This window comes from Triticum urartu, chromosome 7A (genome assembly GCF_056163025.1).
Source record: "Triticum urartu cultivar PI428250 chromosome 7A, HENAU_Tu73, whole genome shotgun sequence".
Taxonomy (NCBI): Eukaryota; Viridiplantae; Streptophyta; class Magnoliopsida; order Poales; family Poaceae; genus Triticum; species Triticum urartu.
The window spans coordinates 207,029,038-207,050,479 of NC_141879.1; the positions used below are offsets into that span (position 1 = coordinate 207,029,038).

The 21,442-nt window shown below is 43.3% G+C and overlaps 1 protein-coding gene, 1 long non-coding RNA gene and 2 pseudogenes across 3 annotated transcripts; 1 reads left to right on the top strand and 3 right to left on the bottom strand.

Annotated features, from left to right (window-relative positions):
• Nucleotides 1-439: 439 nt before the first annotated feature.
• On the top strand, nt 440-1,303 carry LOC147959036 (uncharacterized). The gene has a single exon (XM_087532426.1). The coding sequence runs from the start codon at nt 440-442 to the stop codon at nt 1,301-1,303; it is 864 nt and encodes a 287-aa protein (XP_087388552.1).
• Nucleotides 1,304-4,415: 3,112 nt separating this feature from the next.
• LOC147959037 (uncharacterized) lies at nt 4,416-13,279 on the bottom strand. The gene is made up of 5 exons (XR_015610277.1): nt 12,510-13,279; nt 12,117-12,198; nt 11,816-11,875; nt 11,588-11,723; nt 4,416-11,359 (listed from the first exon to the last, which is right to left on the bottom strand). It is a non-coding gene; the product is annotated as an uncharacterized LOC147959037 (long non-coding RNA).
• Nucleotides 13,280-14,139: 860 nt separating this feature from the next.
• On the bottom strand, nt 14,140-15,437 carry LOC147959038 (GDT1-like protein 4; annotated as a pseudogene). The gene is made up of 3 exons (XR_015610276.1): nt 14,777-15,437; nt 14,550-14,645; nt 14,140-14,461 (listed from the first exon to the last, which is right to left on the bottom strand). The product of XR_015610276.1 is annotated as a GDT1-like protein 4 (transcript).
• A 156-nt stretch (nt 15,438-15,593) lies between these two features.
• On the bottom strand, nt 15,594-18,742 carry LOC147959039 (uncharacterized; annotated as a pseudogene).
• Nucleotides 18,743-21,442: the final 2,700 nt, after the last annotated feature.

Sequence of the window (21,442 nt, forward strand, 5' to 3'; positions counted from 1 at the left end):
TATAGTGTCAGCTAGCAACTGTCTAAGCTGGTTAGCTACCGTACAAATCTCTGCAGGCCGGTCCACTACAGTGTCAACCTTTTTTTTAGAGAAGGCCGGTTGTTATAGTGCGGTCCGCTACAGGCGGATGCTCCCACTTCACTCGCTGCGTCACAAATGGGCCGGCCCAGTCCCGCGCACACTGTGCGAAGGGGCGACCGTGGGAGCTCCTGTGACGCAGCGAGCGTCAAGGTGTGACGCGAAAAAGCAAAATTCACAAGCTCTGCCGTAGGCGGCATTCGAACCCATGACTTCGTACCCATTAAAAGTCCCTGGGAAGGGATCGAACGGAGGACCTCTGGCTTGTAATGAAGGTAGCTAGCGACTGTATAAAATGCTGGTGGCCACAAGGGCAAGACGGGAAGCATGGCTAGAAGGAGTTGCAGGCCCATCTAACGCCATGGCAGAGGAAAAATCGTGGAAAATGCTGTGGAAGACCGAGGTCCCAGGAAAAATTCGAATGTTCTTATGGAGGCTCTCAAAACAGTCGCTTCCAACAAACGATGTTAGAGCACATCGTCATATGTCCGACTCCAATCTTTGTGGCATCTGTGGGGTACGCGATTCATGGCGTCACTCCCTCTTAGAGTGCACAACATCAAGAAGTGTTTGGGCATTGGCTAATATGGAGGTCACGCAAAAAATCACATCAAATAATGAGCCCAATGCCAAACAGTGGCTCTTCACGCTGATGGAGAAGCTAACTCATGAAGAATTTGTTGACATGGCCGTGACACTTTGGGCAATATGGCATGCTCGACGGAAGGCAATACATGAAGCTATTTTTCAGAGTCCCCAAGTGACCCACAGCTTCATAGAGAGGTATCTGAAGGATCTGTCCTTGATCAATATTAAACCGAACACTCAAGCTAGGAATGCCACATCTCTCCAAACAAACACAAGGCCACAAAAACCATCGGCTGGACATTGCAAGATCCATGTGGATGAGGGAGTGCAAGGAAGAAGAGGAGGATCAGCAGCTGCAGTCTGCAGAGATTCGGAAGGGAACTTCTTGGGCAGCTCGGCCCTAGTCTTTGAGGGTTTAACTGATCCGACCACTCTTGAAGCTATTGCATGTCGCGAAGCTCTAGCACTTGCTGAAGATCTACACATACAACATTTTGTTGTAGCATCCGATTGCAAGCAAGTTATCTCAGATATTCAGAGAGGCGGCAGAGGTGCCTACGGGGCGATCGTCAGCGAGATTATTAGTCATTCGAATTCCCTAAATTGTATTTTTTTTCCTTTGAGTCTCGTGCTGTGAACTATGAAGCACATGATCTAGCTAAATTTGCTTTCTCTAGAGGTCCGGGGCGTCATGTTTGGTTTGGCACCCCGCACGACCTGAGACGTATCCCACTTCATATTGCATTTGATGAATAAATAAGGTTTTTACCCATCAAAAAAAAAGCTAGCGACTGTAACACGTGCGAATCTACACCTTATATGGCAACCTGTTCTATATGAACTATAAAGAGCAAACGGATTTAAACTTTTCTGAAATTTTGAACGTGATTTTTTTTGTAAAAGGTAAATATTTTTAGAAACGCGAAACTTTTCAAAATTATGAAAAAATAGAAACTCAAACATTTTGTGAAAGAGCGAACAGTTTTCGGGAGTCTCAACCTTTTTTGAAAAAAGTACAAAATTCAAAGCAATATTTTTTTTGAAATTATGAATAATTTTTAAAAAGACGCAAACATTTCATGAAATCAGGGAAAAAAGAGAAATGAGAGCATTCTCGAAATTGTGAACAAATTTTCCAAAACACGAACATTTTTTTGAATTTGTGAAAAAATTGAAAACATAAACATTTTTTGAATTTATGAACAAATTTGGAAAGCAGGAACATTTTTTAAATTCTCAATTTTTTTTGAATTTGCGAAGATATATCCATGTTTCTTTGTCAACAAAATTTGTAAGTGGGAACATTTTATAAAATTGTTCAGGAACATGTACATTTTGTACTTTTGTGATAAAAATTTGAAAGTGGGAATATTTTTCGAAATTTCTGAACAAAATTTGGAAGTGGGAATAATTTTTGTGTAAGAAAGCGAACAAAAACTTGAAATTCTATTTTTTTTTGTAAAAATCAACATCTATTGATTTGTGGACAAATTTCAAAAATTGTCCCATTTTTCGAAAACTGCAATTTTGTTTGAAATTATGATCATTTTTTTCAAAACATCAGCATTATATGAAATTCCCCGAACATTTTCTAAATTTGCGAGCAAAATTTAAAAACATGAACAACTTTCGAATTACTGAATAAATACGCAAACACGAACACTTTTTCGAAATTGCGAACTTTTTTTGAAATAATGAACATTTTTTCCAAACCACGAACATTTTATCAAATTCCTCGAACAGTTTACAAATTTGCAAACAAAGTTTGGAAATATAAACATCTCTTGAATTTGTGCACAAGCATTGTAAACAGGGAGATCCTGAAATTCATGAACATTTATTGAATTTGTGAACAAAATTATAAAATGCAAACATTTTTTGGAATTTTAAAATTTAATACTTTTTTGAATTTTCGAACTTTTCTTTCATAGAATCAAACAATTTTATACTTCTATACATTTTTGAAATTTCTGAACCAAATTCGAAAACAGAAACGTTTTTGGAGAAAAAGAATAAAAAGGTGAAAATGCAATAAAAACTAAATGAAAAGAAAAATGAAACTGTAAAGATAAAAAACAAAATGAAACAACATAAAATAAAAAAAGGTTTAGGAACATTCTAGAACGTTGCCAAAACCCGAAAAAAAAAACCGGCTGGAAACATCCAGAATGTTCCCGAAACCAAAAAAGGAAACCTTCCCGTACGTCTATAGAATGGGCCGGCCCATTGTGCTCGATAGCGCTGGCTGCGTGTGCGTTTCAGCGACAGTTTGCCGTAACGTGCGGCAAATAGGAAATCCCGCAGAAATTCTCCATAAAGGAATTTTATTTTAGCCAGGCCAGTACACCCTGAGCTGCAGCCCACCACAGCCCACATTCGGCCCGTTAATGCCCGAAGGCCCGCTCGGAGCTGCGCTTCGGTCTCAGCCGTTGGATCGAGCCGACGGCTCCGATCGATCAAACGCTAAGCACCATTTCCCCTCCTCTCCCCGATTTACACGCCTAGAGGCGATCTCGGCGGCGACCCGAGGCACGCCGGCCATGGCGGTGCGGCAGCCCCGTTCGTCGGAGCAGCGTGCCTGGCCTCAAGGCCGCGCGCTCCTCTGCCAAACGGTGCTAGCCGTGTTGAGCACATGCGAGATCCGAAGCCTGTTCGCGCCGGCAACGCGCACGATGCGCTCGGCGGCGAGGTGGGGAGATGAACGCCGGCGCCTGTCGTTTGGTGGTCTACGACGAAGTGTGCGGCGCAGGGGCCACACAACACTCGCGTCCGATTGGGCGGCGCCGCTAGCCATTTTTTCCCGTGGGTTATCAAGAGAGACGGCGGCGTCGTAGCGTCAGTAGGTAAGCCCCAAATCCCTTTCTCTTAATCTTAATTTCATCATTTTGGGCTTCAAAACTTTGCGATTTGGATTTGCAAATTGGGGAATTGCCATCCAGGGTTAGTGTTTCGGATTGGGGAAATATTTTGTTGATTCCTTAACATTCAATTCTAACCGAGTAGATTAAATATTCATAATTATCTTATCAGCACTGACCATTAGCAATTATAGCCTTAACCGAAACAATAAACGACTAAAACATGATCAATGGCTTTAATACTGTATGACCATTAAACATGCAATTATCATAACTGAGGGTAAAGAGGAAGTCATGATCATCAACTGAAAGCCAGTAACGTCTAAATGCTTTGAAGCGGTGGGGGTAGTGATCTTGAAGACGAAGCACCGGGTCACCGGCAATGCGGCTACCCTTGTTGTCAGGCCAGAAACCACCTCGTGGACTTATCCCTGCAGTATATGTTACTGCTGCTGCCAATGTAGCAGCAACTAGAAACTGTGGTTCCGCCCCAGTGCCTCCTCTTTACCATGGAGAGAAGCATCTGGATCATCTCTTGTGTTGTGCCTTCTGCTGAAAAAATTTGTGCTATATAGAATCCTCCCAGAACCTCTGGATATCCCTGAATATTTCTCGAAGCCATTCAGGCACGAGATGCTGGAAGAACTCTACATTAAATGCGACATATGTGAAGATGCCAACAAGTAATACGCAAATGTAAACGGATGTTCTGACCTCCCTGTATCTCCCAGCAGCATAGGCCCGCATAAGTCCCAGCAGGTCAAGCAACAGCGCGAACTGCAGCGAATGGAGCCAAATTGCATGCCTGTACAACTCCCTGACCAGAAATCGGATCAGAACAATGAGTGATGTCATGAACGCCGTTGTGTTGCAGTAGAAGAACACCTTGTACCGCCTGGTGTGGCTAAAAAACATGACAATGTCACTGCGAAGGTACCCTTGCTGGTTATCTGGCCAGAGCATTGATTACTAGTCGAGACTAGTCGATATATACTATATATATATATATATATAGGGATTGGGAGGGGACAAGTGTACTAGCCGCCCACCCCGCAGTCCGTGGGAGTGAAAATTTCGTCCACTAGGTTTCCAGCTCGCTCTGAGCCGCCTCGCCTGGGAGTCTGGTAAGAGGCATCACCAGCACCCATTATCCCACCGGCGCCGCCACCCACCACCACATCTCCGCCCATGCGCTCTGGCCCTTTCCCTCCATTGCTTCTGCTCTCTCTGGATCTGCTTGTTCGCCAGGTTGCAGCAAGCAAGCAAGCATAGTAATTTATCCCTTCTCTCCTTCCCTTCTTTGATTTGATTTCCCGCCCCCCGCCGGAGATATTCCTGCAAGAAGCCAACTAGGAGCAAGGATCCAGCATGGAAATATGCTTATTGGCCTGATCTGCAGGACAAATTGACGCTCCAATGTACTTTGTATAGTATATATTACTCCCTCCGTCCCAAAATAAGTGTCTTAACCTTAGTACAATTTTGTACTAAAGTTAGTACAAAGTTGAGACACTTATTTCGGGACGGAGGGAGTACATATTAATACTAGGTTTTAGTAATTGATTACTGCAAGTTGTGTGCTACAGTACCATGTTGACTAATCCAGCAGTAGTCTAGACTAGACACGATTAGTCTATGAGCCTCAACTTTCGAACGACTCGTCGACTCGTAAACGTTGGGCCAGAGACCACCTGGTTGTGCCAGCCCCGCCCCCCGCCTGGTAGGTAATGGTGGCAGATAAAGTTGCCAGCAGGATCAAGTACTTCCTCAGCTTCCGTAGAAGCTCTGCTTCATCAGAACCACTCGGTGTTAGGTCATCATACCGGTGTTGTTGCTGACTTGTGGTATTGTGAGGTTCATGATCATTACCAGGCTGTGGCTCGGACTCCATGACCATTACCATGCTGTGGCTCGGACTCCATGACCATGAGCTCATAGAACCAATGCAAATCTCAACTAAGAATCTGTAGCCTGAAGATTGCCTCGTTGATTTGTCATTCTTCAGACTCTGAATACGCCCAGGTTCTGGCCCTTGTTATTATCTCCAGAAATTTAAGATGGTAGGAAGAAAACAAACGGTGACATCAAATCCAGTGACAAATTTACACTAAGAAATGATCGTGCTTTCGTCGAAAAAATAAGACGAAGCAAAGAAACTAATAGGGTTTCCATTCGGTTATTCCTAGTCAACTCCCAACTTCGTGTAACTTTTTCTTTTGCAATCAAAGCTTTGTGTAACGGTTTCAATTAAAGTATCTCTTGCAGTAGACCAACATTTTATCTAGGACAGTAAAACCGAGCTCCTTCCCAGCCCTCTCCCGCCTTGAGCAGTTTAGTTCGTGATTTCGCATTCTCGCAATCCTTGGCCGTCTGCTCACAATTCTATTCTCGCCTGGACCATCTGTGCAATTTCGTGGGCTAGCTGTCCTAGAGGGCAGCTACTCTGGAGGAAAATTTGAAGCAAGTTGGTTGATCGGGCCTCTCTTCACTGCAGCCAGTCCGTTTCTGTGGCAGCCCATTTAGCGTCATGAAAATCTGTTCAGGCAGTGTACAGCCGGCCGAGCAACTCAGCCCATCAGGTCCTCCTGCTCTGCTCGGAGAGAAAAAACATCCAACCTTTACGAGCGAGCCGACTCCTCTGATGTGTCTCATGGCACGGCGGAACTGCCGTACATGCTCATATATACCGCTAATAATTCCTTGCCCAGCCATCCAATGGGAGCTGCATGTTTAATCATAAAACTGGTGGATACGTAAGAAAAATCATTAGCCAATCATAATACCGCCCCGTCTGTTACTCTCGCGCGCTGTTTCGCTGGTTTGGACGTTTAACAGACGTCTAAATGAAAAGGCACAAGTGTATACTGAACAAGCAAAACAAGGCAAGATTGCAAAAAAAAAAAGCAAAACAAGGCAAGGCACTCTGAATTTTCTGATCGGTGCGGCAGTAGCAGCCATGAGGTAGGAAGACCTACTTCTCAAAGACAAAAGGGACCAGTCTAGGAATACATTGGCCCTGGTAATTGGCAGTGGTGCACCGGTCATGAACGGTTTGAATTGATATAACTCTAGCTTTGTTTTATTTCTGTGAGACACAGCTAGCTATAAGTCAGAGCGAGGCGCTGGTTTCGAGTCGAACGACTAGTCGCGTCGCCGAGTCATAACCGGAAGTCGACTCAAACACCTCGACTAGTCAAGATTAGTTGATCAACTAGGCACGACTGGTCAAGAGTCGCTACCCCCGGACGACTCGTCGATTCGAAAACCTTGGAGGGGCACAACTAGCTGTAAGTCTACTTATTTTTGTGAGTGAGACACAAAGCTAAGTACGTAGTAGCACACATGCATGTTTGGACTCTATCGATCTCATGCATGATGATGTCTACATGCAGATGCAGGTATTCGTCAAGAATCAAAAACTGCCACACATTACATAATTAATTGATGGATTGTATATTTAGAATGCGTGATATAAATGATCTGGAGATGTGCTTTTAGCTAGGTTCAAACCAGTCTAGCTAGTGCCTGCTTTAAGCAAAACAAACTCTTATTCCTTTGTCTCATATTTTCTTTGTTCCTACCATGGATATCAACCACCTCCAAGTGCTCACAAAAAGCACCAGGGCTCTATACCTTAATTTGTTCCATCTGCTCCCCATGATGGTGCAATCATCCCTTTTCCTTTGCATATATTATACGTTCATTAAGCTCTCCCATGCATTAAACATATCCATCTTGCCATGCATAGGCAGCAAAAGTGCACACATATACACTTTCCACGACTACAATTAATTAAGGAGGCAATATATATTATGTGTGTTTTCTCTCGGTGATTTGATCTAGCGTTCTAAATGCAACAGGAGTTGCGCAATACAAATGGACTCCCACTGAAGAAAAGATGTCTAGATGGATAGATAGGCCGGCATTTGATTCTTGAGTTGCGCGCTGTGTTCCCTATATCTTTTCCCCCGTCTCCTGTGCTTCATACAGAAAAGAAGGTGGTACTTCCTTCCTTTTTCTTTCTTCCTTTTGCTTGTGCAGCAGAGAGGCCTGGTCGTACCAAGTACGGAAAATCAAGACCATATGCCAACCAGCCAGGCGACATCAAATCATATCCTTTGAGCTTCGTACGTACTCACCTTTTTAACCCCCAAGTGGCCGGGTGATCATCATTACTATCCCAATACCTCACCGACAATGCATGGCCATGATATGCTTTGTCATAGTTAGTGCAGTAGTGATCATTCCTCCTTCCATTTCCCGCATGCATGCATCTTTTCGATGTACGGCTCCCTGTAAACCAAGTAACCGAACCTGGACTTCACACTAGGACGAATGTAAAGCCGTACGTCAGCGTTTGTCGACCGGTCGGCAATGGAAGATATGTGACCATCTAGAGATTAATCAGATGCATACTCGTGTGGCTCCCGCCCCATATCATATGCACATACGATCGAAGCGGAGGAGGAGAGGGAACCAGAGCTAGAAGATGAGAAAGCAAAAGAGATAGGCATGTGGCTGGGGAACTAAACAATAAAACGAGACCACTGTTGATCTAGTCTAGGAACAAAGTGCAAAAGGGGCCGTGGAGGGAGAGACAAAGCATATCAAAAGCAAATAGTAATGGATAGCGGGAAATTTGCTGTGCATGATATGCTTGCACTTTGATAAAGCATGATGTGCACCAGGAGCATGATATCAAAGGGCGAGACAAGGTGCATGCAAGTGTGCGTGCGTGGTACAGAGAGAGAGAGATAGCGAGATAGCTAGATAGGCTTTATCAAAGGCAGGCTGGACAGGAGCATGCATGCTGGTTAGCAGCTATGTGTGTGCCCATCAATAGCTTGCTTCTTGAGTTCTGGTGCACAACACACACGGTCGAGCTTGAAGAGTGTGTGTATGTGTGCATGGCATGCTGCTTGATGAGACAGAAAGAAAGGTCTCATCTTTTTGTTATGCCACAAGAATTAAAGGTGTAAAGTTGAGATGCTTATGCTGCATACATATATGCGTCCGTGTGTACTGTACTATGTACCATGCAAGCATGTATGATCGATCGACCACTCTTTCTCTCTGCTAGCTATATATCTCCTAGCTAGCTAGCTAGCTACTAGGTTGGAATCGATACCTTCCTGGTCTGGATATCGATCATTGGTGCAAATATACCTTCCTGGTCTGGATATCATTGGTGCAAATCTGGCTGGCTAAAGAAAATCATTAAAGGAATGTTATCAATCAACAAAAGGAGTATTTGGAGTAGTATGTCTGATCATATGTCTGCCAAGTTGACAGCACTATACTTTTAATGCTACATTGATGGATCAGTCAATTATATATAGTCCCTCCACCCCTGATGCATAAGCCATATTTTAATTGGTTAAGGACTACCGTTATAACCAAGAATTTGTGTATTGTGATCTAAAAGGAAAAAAATCACAGTTACTCTGTTATTATGTAGTTCATGTGTCATCAAAATGATGTCATTGAGTTCGTATACATGCACTATTGTATCACCGCCATACCCAAAACATATATAATTGCTTGTCGTAAACAACTGAAAAAGGTTATACTCACACAAAGACAATATGATGCTTTCCCCAGTGTGCTAGCTTTGGTTTAGTTGCTCCAAGGTGCTGATGAACCCTAGTTAGTTGTGGTTTAGTTGCTTTCACCGTAAATTTAATTGGCAAAATATAAGGGATATATATATATATATATATATATATATATATATCCCATAAGAATTACTCCCTCCATCCCAAAATAAGTGACTCAACTTTGTACTAGCTTTAGTACAAAGTTAGTGTAAAGTTGACTCACTTATTTTGGGATGGAGGAAGTATATTGTTGGATTCCTATTCAAAACAAGTTTTTGATGGTACTATTTTTACTACATATAAATCACTTGTGAGATCGCCCACTTGGCTCCTCCATACGTCTAACCATCTGTTGGCTGGAGCATTGTTCTTTAGTATTGATACTTTTGAAATGTCCACTTGGCTCCTCCGTATGTTTAACCAGATGGTATGGCTCAGCTTCATTGCGCCTGCTAAAGTTGCATCTGCAGCAGATAGCTACACACGTATATATTCCAGGAGCACCTATGTGTCAGATACCTGAAATTAAGTTTTGTTTCAGTGACTTTGCTTCCGAGTCAAGAAGGAAACTCGGAAGGAAAGTTGACTGAAATGTGTTTAATTTTCAGTCAAATCCCCTCAGGACCACCAAACCAAGCTGGCAAACCGAACCGGGTTGGCAAACCGAATCCTTTAACCCGCTAACCCGTACCCCAGCGCTGCCAGCACACTTCTTCCCCACCTTCTTCCCCAACCCCAGATCGTTTCCTACCTTCTTCTTCCCCAAACCCCAGCTGCTGCCATTAACATAGAGGTAGACATGGAGAACGTTGGAGAAGATCAGAAAATTGAAATGGAAACAAATATCAGAAGAGGAACCAGAAGTAAAGACGTGGACGGCGCTACTTACACAAGTTGGGATTCTCTAAAATCCCAACTGGTAAAACCCTAGACGATTCAACATCGACAAAATAAAAATTAACCTGAAAGATCCTAGATCATACATGCTGCTTAGTGCGTCCACACAAGATCAACATGCTCAAAGCATAAGATAATCTGAAGAAAATTCAAAATTATACATGATGATCGCTGCATCCAAACAAAAATAACTAGGGGATAGTCAAAAACTATGGTAATTTCACTAGGTTAACATCATCAACAAAATTACGTACGACTAAAATGAAAGTTGCCGATTTGTTTACGTTGCAAGTACTATATAAGACCTTGATAATAAGAAATGTCTAATTTATTTTCAATGCAGGGAATTTGGTCATAACAAAAAAGAACTAAAATATCAATATCAGTAAAATACCATGCTAACAAAAGAATGTTTATACATAACAATTGACAAAATTGCAGATCACCAGCTCACAAGAAATGAGAGAGCACATGGTGTCCACCTCCTGCTCGGACCACTACCCTCTCATTATTCTCTCGAACGCGAAGTCTACACTTGCACCGTGTGAGATTCCAGTTCAAGAGCTTCTGAGTGAAATTTCCGGGTGCCTCAAGACGGTGCAGTTAGTTTGGACTAGCTAACATGCACGTACACAGCAGCCTCAAGGCTCGTCGCTTGATTGATTCGGCAGGAACACAACACACACATAAGATATGTTTGCCTCAACCCGTGGTCTTGCATTTGTGTTGATTGATCAAGGGTTTTTAGTACATTTTGTTAGCGACTCCGGTTAATGCAAGTCACAAACAATGGTAGAAGGAGTAAGCGCCCTTGAGAGAGTAGGGTACGTGTCACTGTCCGTTTTACATGACCCCTCTCCTCGGCAAAAAGAAAACTAATGAAGAGAAATACACAACTTTACCAACACCACGTGGCTAGGGCTTGTGAACGTATCCACCGCGACACTGTCAGAGATACGACAGGCAAAACAAAATGACGAAGAACGAAAGCAATCACAGAGGGGACACAAAAATTTAACGTGGAAAACCCCTCCAACATGAAGGGGGAAAAACCACGGGCGCCAGCCAGCAAATCTTCACTATATTGGGGGAGGTTACAAATGCCAGGGGTTTACAACTGATCAACTTATCCCGTGTGGCGGCTTACAAGAGGTATATATGACAGTGGTGACCTAGGTCAATACTGATCCGTACTGCGTATTACTACAAGCCCAGACTCATCTAGGACAATGGTCACGTGAATGCCGAACACAACTGTAGCAGGCGCATCGAAGCGAGCCCCGCCACCATCTGGTTAGACAGACGAAGAGCCAAGTGATCTCCAGCGGCAACATGATCCTCCTGATTACAATAAGAAAATGATCAAATGTTAACTACCAACAATTGTGGGACAACGAAAAACTGTATGCCTAGCATCATATGCTGCTAAGTAAGATGAGGCGACGGGGCTTAGGGAGTGTGATCTTAGTATCTTACCAACAAATGAAAAAAAATGATGCATGAAGCAGAGGGTGCGATTACAATGGTGGGTAGAAGTATGATGATACAGAGAAGCAAGGGAAGAGGAACCTCCAATGGTGGCTACAGTGCCTTGCGATATCCTCGACGCCAGCATGCTGCCGCCCACCACTGTGAATGACGTGCAGATGGTGTGCCCCAAGGTTGCTCCAATGGCAGCACCTACAGCATTCTTGTGGGTAGCCAGCTGCATTGCGAAACATGCTACTGGTTAAAATGGGATTTTGCTTGACCACAGACAAGTTGAGAATTTGATTGCTTAAGGGAAATTAGTCGTACCAGAATTGTGGCTAACTGACTTCGGTCGCCCCACTCAGCCAGGAAGGTTAACACAAATGACTGATCATAAAAAGAAGTCATGCATAAAGCCATTGATAGACATCGAACTCATTGCAGCATCAGTGAAGGTATATTTATTAAGCCTCGTATATGGATAGTTAGCATGATCAGAAATATACTTTGCAAGACTAAAATGGGAATTGTAAATCCTATATAATTACATCCCAAATGAGATGGTAGAAAACATAGTTATCAAGCAAGACACATTAAATCATAAATGAGAAAGGGACGGGAAATGTACCTCCAAGAAAATAGGAGTGCATAACCTTGAGAAGATGCGTCTAAATGTTGATTTCCCTTTACCTGCTCAGCTTTTCCTCTCCCTGCATATTTCAAATTTTTAAAAATTATAAGGTGTTTAAATTACCACACCAAAAAATTAAAAGAAAAGGTTTGAGGCAACAGGGATGCTTTTTTTTTGAACACTAGGCAACAGGAACTGCTATTAACACAAAAGGAAGGGTGTATGTACATGAATTGATGTTTATGCTTCAGCAGTCTGATTCAGTATTTCAAGAAATTGAATCACAACCCAAACAGATGTTTTATGATTAGCAGTTTACGTGGTAAACGAACAAGACTAAGCTAATTCTCAGCAGTAGAGGAGAAGAGCTATGTAAGAAAATGCACATACTTCTTCTATTTCCTTGTTCTGTGATGCCCTAGAATCTGATCACCAAGCAATGTAAAGCAGTCGTAGCCCAAAGAACGCGTAAAGGATTGAACACAAACACAAAAGGAGGATGTTAGGTATTAGACGAACTGGTGAATTAACTGTATGCTAGTGCTATAAAATTGGCAAAACATTCATATTTCACGAAATACCTTACTTGAGATTTAAATAATATATATGTGTAATCAACAATGTATTATCGGAAAGGTGTGGCTACTCTCGGGTGTACTACACCCGAGTTTCAAAAACTTGAAAAAAACGCGATCAAACAATCTCGAAAAAATCTGAAACTATAAGACATCAAACTTGATCAAATGTTTGAGCTTCCTGCAAAATTTCAGCCAAAGAAAACATCTGAGGAGCTCTCACGAAAAAAAACAAAATCACTTCTCAAACAGTGCACAAAACTTTGAAGATTGATTTTGTCTTTTTTGGTGAGAGCTCCTCTGATGTTATTTCTGGCTGAAATTTGGCAGTTAGCTCGAACATTTGATCAAGTTTGATGTCTCAAAGTTACAGATTTTTTCGAGTTAGTTTGATCACGTTTTTTTCCAAATTTTTGAAATTCGGGTGTAGTACACCCGAGAGTAGAAAATCCAGTCTCATGTATTATAAGCATGGTAAGACCGATGGAAGCTCATGTGAAGTTGGTGTGGTTGGTGTCGTCAAATGTCCTTAGATGAACACGTGAAGTTGGTGTGGTCGAGTCTCCTTATATGTATCACTAATTTTGCACTAGGCCTTCCATGAAAAAGGCGAAGAAGAGTTTAGTCGACAGTTGTGCACAAGTTCGGGAACCCAGTTTTGAACAGCGTTATTGGCACTGGCAGACTTCCATGGTAACTAAATGTGCTTCTTTCTTTTTGCAACTACTTATTTTCCGATAGCTAGATTCTTGAATTTGTTTGCACTGTTATGAGAACATAGTCCATAGAGATTTATTTATTTAATGACATTATAGTTTGAATGTTTTCATTTGGTTTTGCCACTGCTTGATGGAACTATGGTTTACCAGACATTAGGCTTAAACTTTAAAGATAAGCTGGTCCCCTTAGTCTCACCCTACTGGCGTGCATCTTCTTACAGCAACGGCAACCATTGTGGAAGTGGTACGTCAGCAGACTAAAGGAAAATGGCTGATGTTGTGCAAGGGGGGATCCTTCTCTGTGGTTTTGAGTGAGTGGGCCATGGAGTGGTGAATTTCTGCTTTGCTATGTTTCGTAACTTAAACTGGCAATCCCAGTATAGTTCTCTACATGTCTGAACTCTTGCATACCATTATATCAGTACAATAAAGATAGAAGGAAACTAGAAGATTGTTGCTTATGCAACTTTTCTTTTCTGATTTAGAGGCCTGCTTGGTCTCAGGGTGAAATAAATCAACACGTGGACTGGGGAAAGGCATTTATCTATAATTACAACATTACAGGAATTTGCACAGCTTGTATTTGTACAGAGGCACTAATTCTGAAGGATTCTAGCGAATGCAGGTGCAAGTATCAAAGCTCTGAACTTCTATCTGATAATATGTCAAAACTGTATCATTTGGTTTTTGTATATAATGTTGGATATCTAATGCATATTTCAGGTACTTGCACAGATCAATATTTAGGAAGTTGATGTTAAAACGTTCATCAATGCTTTTGGAGCAGTTATTCGCAAAAAAAGAAGCTTTTGGAGCAGTTATGGTCATATTGTGCCATTACATTTCATGGTTTGACCAATATTCTCCAATGTCCTGGATGTCCATGCACAACAATACGAATCTACTACTCCTAAAACGTCAGATGAGCTTGAATAATCAATGGACATCAAGCAAACAATCAGATAAGTCAATACCAGTTGCTGCGCTGTTAGTGTGCTTCCCCGATATCAAGTTCTGAACGAATCCTGCCAAACCCAGTTGATAGTACCTAAAACAGCACAGAACGTATCAGGAGTAATTGAGACTAAACTGTGATCCTATTCTGCCAAACAAACAGATGCTGCAGTTTCACCCACCGTCACAACCAGCGCCGACAGCGCACCGGAGAGCACCGTCGACTTGGGGTGCCGCATCGCCATGAGGGTCACAATGTTGAACGTCTCGTCGCCAATCTTTACCCAGCAAGGCGTGAACAAGCATCAACCAGTAATAAGAACATTTACGGTGTATGCATATATAGGCAGGAAAGCAGATTCAGAAACACTGGAGTAGCAGCATTCGTATCCGAGAAATGGCAGCTCACCTCGCTGACGAGAATCATGGAGAGGCTGGCGAAGAAGGTGTCGAAGAGGCCCAGCAGCTCGGACTCCTGCTCGACGCCGGCGTCGCCTCCGCCGCCTATGACACCGCGCGCTGTGTCCGTGTGGACGAACATCTGGGAAGCAGCGGAACAGGCGGGGGAGGCCTTCGTGTGAGACCAACAGTAACCCAGCGACAGACACGCGACGGGCGCAGCGCGTGCGGTGTCAACTGTCAACTGACCTTGGTGCGGCGCGTGGTGGTGGTGTTGGTGGCGGCGCCATCGTGCGCACCCTGAAACTGAAGACAGAAAACAAAATCAGCCACACGCCCGGAGTCAAAGGGGGACTCGGCAGCCGGCAAACGGGCGACTTATAACATGAATAAATGTCGAATGATACTACGAGTGATATAAAGGTGACCGTACCTTAATTACTCTATATTGACTGCTTCTTTTCCTTTTTCGTGGCGTTCTAGATTGACTGCTGGAGTTGGTTGCAGCAAACTGCCATGCTGACTGCTGCAGGTGCCCCTTTCGAACCCGCTCGTCCCCGACACGTGCTCCCTCCGTTCCATATCCGTGAGCCCGTCAAGGACCTCTTTCATGGACGGCCGCAGCCCCGCTTGAGTACTCGTGCAGGATACACCGAATGTCAGCACCTTAATGATATCATCCAAGTAGACCGAGTCACGGATACTCTTATCGATTTTGTCTTTGGTTACACGGTTACCCTCAACTAGCTCCAATGCCCATTCAACCAAGCTTTCTCCTATCAAGCTTCCTCCTACCAAGCTTCCTCCTGGAGCGCCCATAGGAGTCAAGCCAGTTGTCAGCGCTAGCAGAATGACACCAAAACTGTAGATGTCGGTCTTCATGCTCATCATTTGATGCCCCCAATATTCTGCAAAGTTTGCATTTTGTTAGCGTTTAATGGAAAAAAAATGTGGAGTTGCCTTGCTAGATTTGAGATTCTCACCAGGGGCCATGTACCCTGGTGTCCCAAAAGCGCCTGACATCTGGTAGGACTGGCCTGGGTTCGCAATCTTTCAGCAAGCCCAAAGTCAGCAATCTTGGCATGAAACTCTTCATCAAGCAAAATGTTGTCTGGCTTGATGTCCCGGTGGATAATAGCCGGCTGCCCGCACTCTTCGTGGATGTAGTTTAGGCCCTTGGCTACATCAATAGCGATGGACAGCCTCGTCGGCCAGTTCAATGCTTCATGGGCGTCCGGGCCATCAGAGAGGTGCAACCTGTCTTGGAGGCTACCGTTCGCCATGTACTCGTAAACAAGAAGCGCGGCATCTTGGCGGGAGATGATGCAGAGGAGCTTGATGATGTTCTTGTGGTTGATGCTGCCTAGTGTCTTCACCTCCGAGTTGAACTGCATGTGGTCCTGGCCTCTGGTGTTGATCTTCTTGACGGCCACTATTCTGCTGCCGCTGGCACCATCAAGGCGAGGGAGGCGGACTCTGTACACCGTCCCAGACCCACCCTTGCCGATAATATTCTCCTCAGAAATGTTGTTGAGCACGTCAGATCTCGTGATGGCTGGGGTCCCGAATTATGTGATTATCCAGTCAGTCCCGACTTCTTCCACCACTTGTGCCTTCTTCCAGCGCCGGTAGAGCCATATGCCGATGCTCATGCAAACAATGATTGCACCGACCACTAACCAGATTTTCATATACCCATGGCATTTTCGGAGAGGTATCCTCGAGCCCGACTTGACACAAAGCCCAGGATTTCCAAGGAAGCTGCGGTTGTACTTTGCAGCTTGCAAAGAAAGGGGCACCTCCCCTTTGAGATGGTTAAATGACAAACTGAGGGATGCAAAGTGAAGGTTGCCAAAGCCAGGTGGAATTTTTCCTGTTATCTCATTGTTGGACAAATCAAGGACTGACAGTGATGAAATATTCCCAATGCTCAGTGGCGGTATTGCACCTGATATACGATTGTTGCTGAGGTCAAGTGATTTGAGATTCTGCAACAATCCAATTGACATTGGTATGGATCCAGATATGTTGTTCCCACCTATTGACAATTCAGAAAAGTTGTGGAGGTTGCCTAGGTTGACCGGAAACTCTCCTGTTAGTTGGTTATTTTGGGCCATCAAAAGCATTAGCCCTGATGCAGTCGTTGGGATCGAGCCGGAGAAGTGGTTATTCTGCATCTGAATTTGATAGATATTCGAAGAGATCTCTTTCGGCATAGTGCCAGTGAAGTTGTTGTCCGATAGCAGTACTATATTCATCAACGGCAACCACCATATATTCACTGGAAACTTCCCCGAGAAGTTGTTGTTCTCGAGCATAATGTTATCCAGCGAAAGGCAGTTGCCAATGCTCGTCGGGAGCTCGCCGGAGAAGCTGTTGTTGGAAACTACTATGTTCATGAGTTTTCCATTGGCGCATAACTGCTCCGGTAGTAAGCCAGACAACCTATTGTTGTAGACCTCAAAATTTTCAAGGGTGAGTGCTTCCCAAGTTCTGGTGGCACCTCACCCGAGAGCATATTGTCAAATAGCTGAATGTATTGGAGGCTGGGAAGGAGGCCAATGCTTCTGGGGATGGGGCCTGTGAACTCATTACTGTATAGTATGATAACGGTAAGTTTCTTGAGAGTCCCAAAGCCTTCTGGTATGCAGCCAGTGAGTTTATTTCTTGACAAGTCTATCTTAATCAAATTCACTGCAGTCATGTTGCTCGACAGCTCACCGGTGAGTTCGTTCCTATACAAGTACAAGAACTTGAGCTTTTGGTGGTGCCAGATCCAGATGGGGATCGAACCACTCAGCTTGTTGCCCCACAGATCCAACATGGTTAGTTCCTTTAGGCTTGAGAAGGCCTTTGGAATCTCGCCGGTGAAGCTATTCGTGTCAAGAGCTAGGTTCTGCAGGGCCGAAAGCTTGGCCATCGCCATCGGCAGAACACCACTGAAGTTGTTGTTTGTCAGGTTGAGGTGCTTCATAAATGGTGACAGCCGGCTGATGTCTTGAGGAAGCACTCCATGGAAGCCATTGTGGGAGAGATCAAGGTATCGAAGCCAGGAGCATGCGTGGAGTGTGATACCAGAGAATCTCCCAGTGAGCTTGGTGTATGAAAAGTCAAGGTGGATCAGGTACTTGAGCTTGCACACAGATGGAGGGATGTTGCTGGTAAGATTCAAACGCTTGAAGGAAAGCCCCGTAACTAGGCCTCCACCGCGTGCCATGCAGTTGACACCAGACCAGCTGCAATGGTCGGTTGTATCCCATGACGCAAGCTGTGGGGGATTGCCCCACTCTTTTTTGATAGCCAGCAACGTCTTATGCTCTTTGGTGGTGGTTCGGGAGCTAGTTTCACCAGCGAGGAGGAGAACAACAAGGAGGACGTAGAGGAAATATGGCTTGATCTCCAAGTTTGATCTGGGAGACCTAGGAGCGTAGCGGTGCAGATCAGCAGTGGCGAGAGGGCAAGTAACAATACGGATCAATAGTGGCAGGAGGGTGAGCTGCAATGTTGCCGTGGGACGGTGGGCGAGCAACAACGCGATGGAGGTGAGCAGTGACACGACGAAGAAGAGTAGCAGCAGAGATGGGTGGCGGAGGTTAGCAGCGTTGCGAAGTGGTTGTGACCACGGAGCAAGAGGACGCTGGCTGCCGCCATTGCCGATAGAGCGACGAGGTGACAAAAGGGAAGGATCTAGGCTGATCACGACAGGGAGGGGATGGCGATTCGATTGAATCAGTTTGGCCTGGTTGAGAGTAGTGGTGTCCGTGTCCTGAAGGTACGACATGAGCTCGTGCGGCTCGATCGCCGGCAAGCTCGGGATGTACGTGACCGTGTCCTTCCGAGGCTCTGCAACACAACCCAAACTTTTGGATCTTCGAAATTGATGGTATGATGGCAAACCATTTTGCAGCAACCACCAATTTAATGTAAATTACTTAGCAAAAATAGTAGTGACGCTGTACTGAATCGAAACATAAAGTATTTTCTATGTATTTTAAGAATACTACAGTTTTTTAGATTACCACAGTTTTAATTACAGTGAACTGTTTGGCAACCACAAAAAACTGTGATTTCAGTACTGTAGTATTTGAAAAACCATGGCCTTTTCTCTCTACTAAAAAAGAAAGAAAAAGAAGACCAGACTTCTTTTATAAAAATTGAGCACGCTGAAAAAATGACTTCACGCGCATATTTTGTTCCTCGTCTCTCGACGCGCATCTCCTGGTACCTCTCGACGGTGACATGCTCATCCTAGAGTTTTTGAAAAAGGCCAAGACGTTCAGGACAACACCACCACCACGACGCGGAAGACGGCACAGCTAGCGTTCCAGGCCAGATGCAGCGGCAGCTCATCCTAGTTCAAGTGTTCAACTACCTCTTATTGTAAGCTAGCTTTGTGTATAGGTGTTTATTAGTGCGTGATCCGTTCAAGTTTGAGCATGCGGGGGGCTGTTATGCATGGTTATTCAGTTTTCCATACGAGTGTGTTTGCCACTGTTAACACACGGCTAACTGCTAATTTACATTACATATAAGCTCTAGCCAAACAGGTTTACAATATTCCTATAATACTCCAAAACTAGCAGTGTGACCATGCATTTGCGCGGCTAGACGCGGCAAGTCATATAGATTTTCACATATTATATATTTACTATGGGAAGCTGGCATGCCATTACAATATATGTATATATGGCAGACAATTGTTAATAAATCATTTGATTATTTTTTCTCTACCAGTTATTTGCCATCACGTAATGTGTTAGTTTAAGGAATTTCTTGATTAGTAAAACACATATATAACTCAAACTACAATTATTTCGAGGTGAATGCATATGTATAAAATATGATTGGAATTTAAACGACCATGGTTAATGATATACAATATCATAGACTTTTATCATAGACTTTTATCGTAGACTTTTATCGTAATCTCCATCTTTCTCTCTTGCTCTCCTATCCTCGTGGTGTTTATCTTTGATGCTGAACCTAGATGAATTAATGCATAAAGCATGTGTGCTCCTCAATGTAGTTTGTTTTTTGTGTTGGTGTACTGCCCTACTTTCATATGCTTCCTTGTATGCTTATATTATGCTTGTTTTATATATATATATATATATATATATATATATATTTGAAAAGGATGCTTGTTGTATATATAGGTGGACTTATTTATCTAAGGCAATGTAGTTACCAGCTCATATTCACTGGAGATTGCTCAAACATTTAGTCCCACTCACTGCTCTGATCGTCTTATTTCTCATCATTCCAATTCTATTTAAAATAGCTTATCACATATATATATAATTTGTTTCTACCCATTGTTACTATTGTGCGACACTTTCTTTGCTTGCTAGTACGATATGCCCACTCCCCGTAAAAAAAAGAAAAGATATGCCCACTCCAGCGCATCTTATATCGATGCCAGTCAGATAATTACCCGTAGCTGATGTTGTGTGTACTTAGGCGCCCCGAGTGCATGCCTATGCTATTTTTTTTTCTGGTGTGCTATTTTTCTCATGTTGTGAATTATGTCAGTGAATGATAATTCATATGCCGTTGATGTGCAGTAGTTATATATATTTCAACCTCCTATGTTTCTGTACTGCTTAACTCACATACTATGCTAATTGTCATTCACTCCTGCATTTTATTAATATTCTTTGGATGGGATCCCAAATGCCAATACCAAAGATGGCTGTCTTGAGCGGTGGCTGCTATGATGGCAAGTGTGATAGGGGATCTATACTGTTGAAGTGAGCCTTCTTCGGTAGATGCTTACATACACCAGACACATATTACTGGCCCTCATTCTGTAAATATGTTATCCATAGAATTATAACCAAATTACCGACTATGTTTGGTGTTACTCCAACTTCCAGTATTAGGTCAAAATCTTATCTAAATTTTTACTCTATTTTATGACTACAATTTCAGCGAACTACATACTAAATTTGTCGGAAAAATAATTTTATTATTTCTTCTAATTTAGTATTCTAATTTTTTCTATTCTACAATTTGACAACCAATTTCACAAAAGTATATTCATTTTTTTTATTTCATATGCAGTTCTTATGAAAACTGAATTATTTATATTCCCTCATTACTTACTTTGAATTTCGTATATACTAATACAACCATGTTTCCCTCACAAAAAATAAAATAAAAAAAAATAATACAACCATCTTCCTTATCAGCATAATTACAGAGCTATCTCTTGAATTTCTAAAATAGAATTCTCTTTTTTCACTTATTAATGGTGTATCCACAATGATTTTTTGTAATGGACATTTTTTTGCGAATCTATAGTCTAATGGACTTAACTACACAGCCGCGCTGCATGTGACTCTTCCCATGCGGTGGCTGTTTGGATTACGCCCCAACCTGCCACGCCGAAATAGGCTCGCCAAAAATTTGGCGAAGGTTTTCGCCGCCTCGATCTTGCCAACGCATGGGCGGAAAATCTGAACTGGCCGACCGAAAAATTGGCGTGGTTGTGGTTAATCGGCGCTGATCCAAACGAGGGCCGCGGTAGCAGTCAACGACCGAAAAATTGGCAGGGCACGCATCGGCTGCAATCCAAACAAGCTCTAATTCCTTATCTCTACCATACATGCATGCAATGACGTCATCAAGATTCTCTCCATTGCCTTGAAACTTAAAAAGATTTATCTCTAAAACT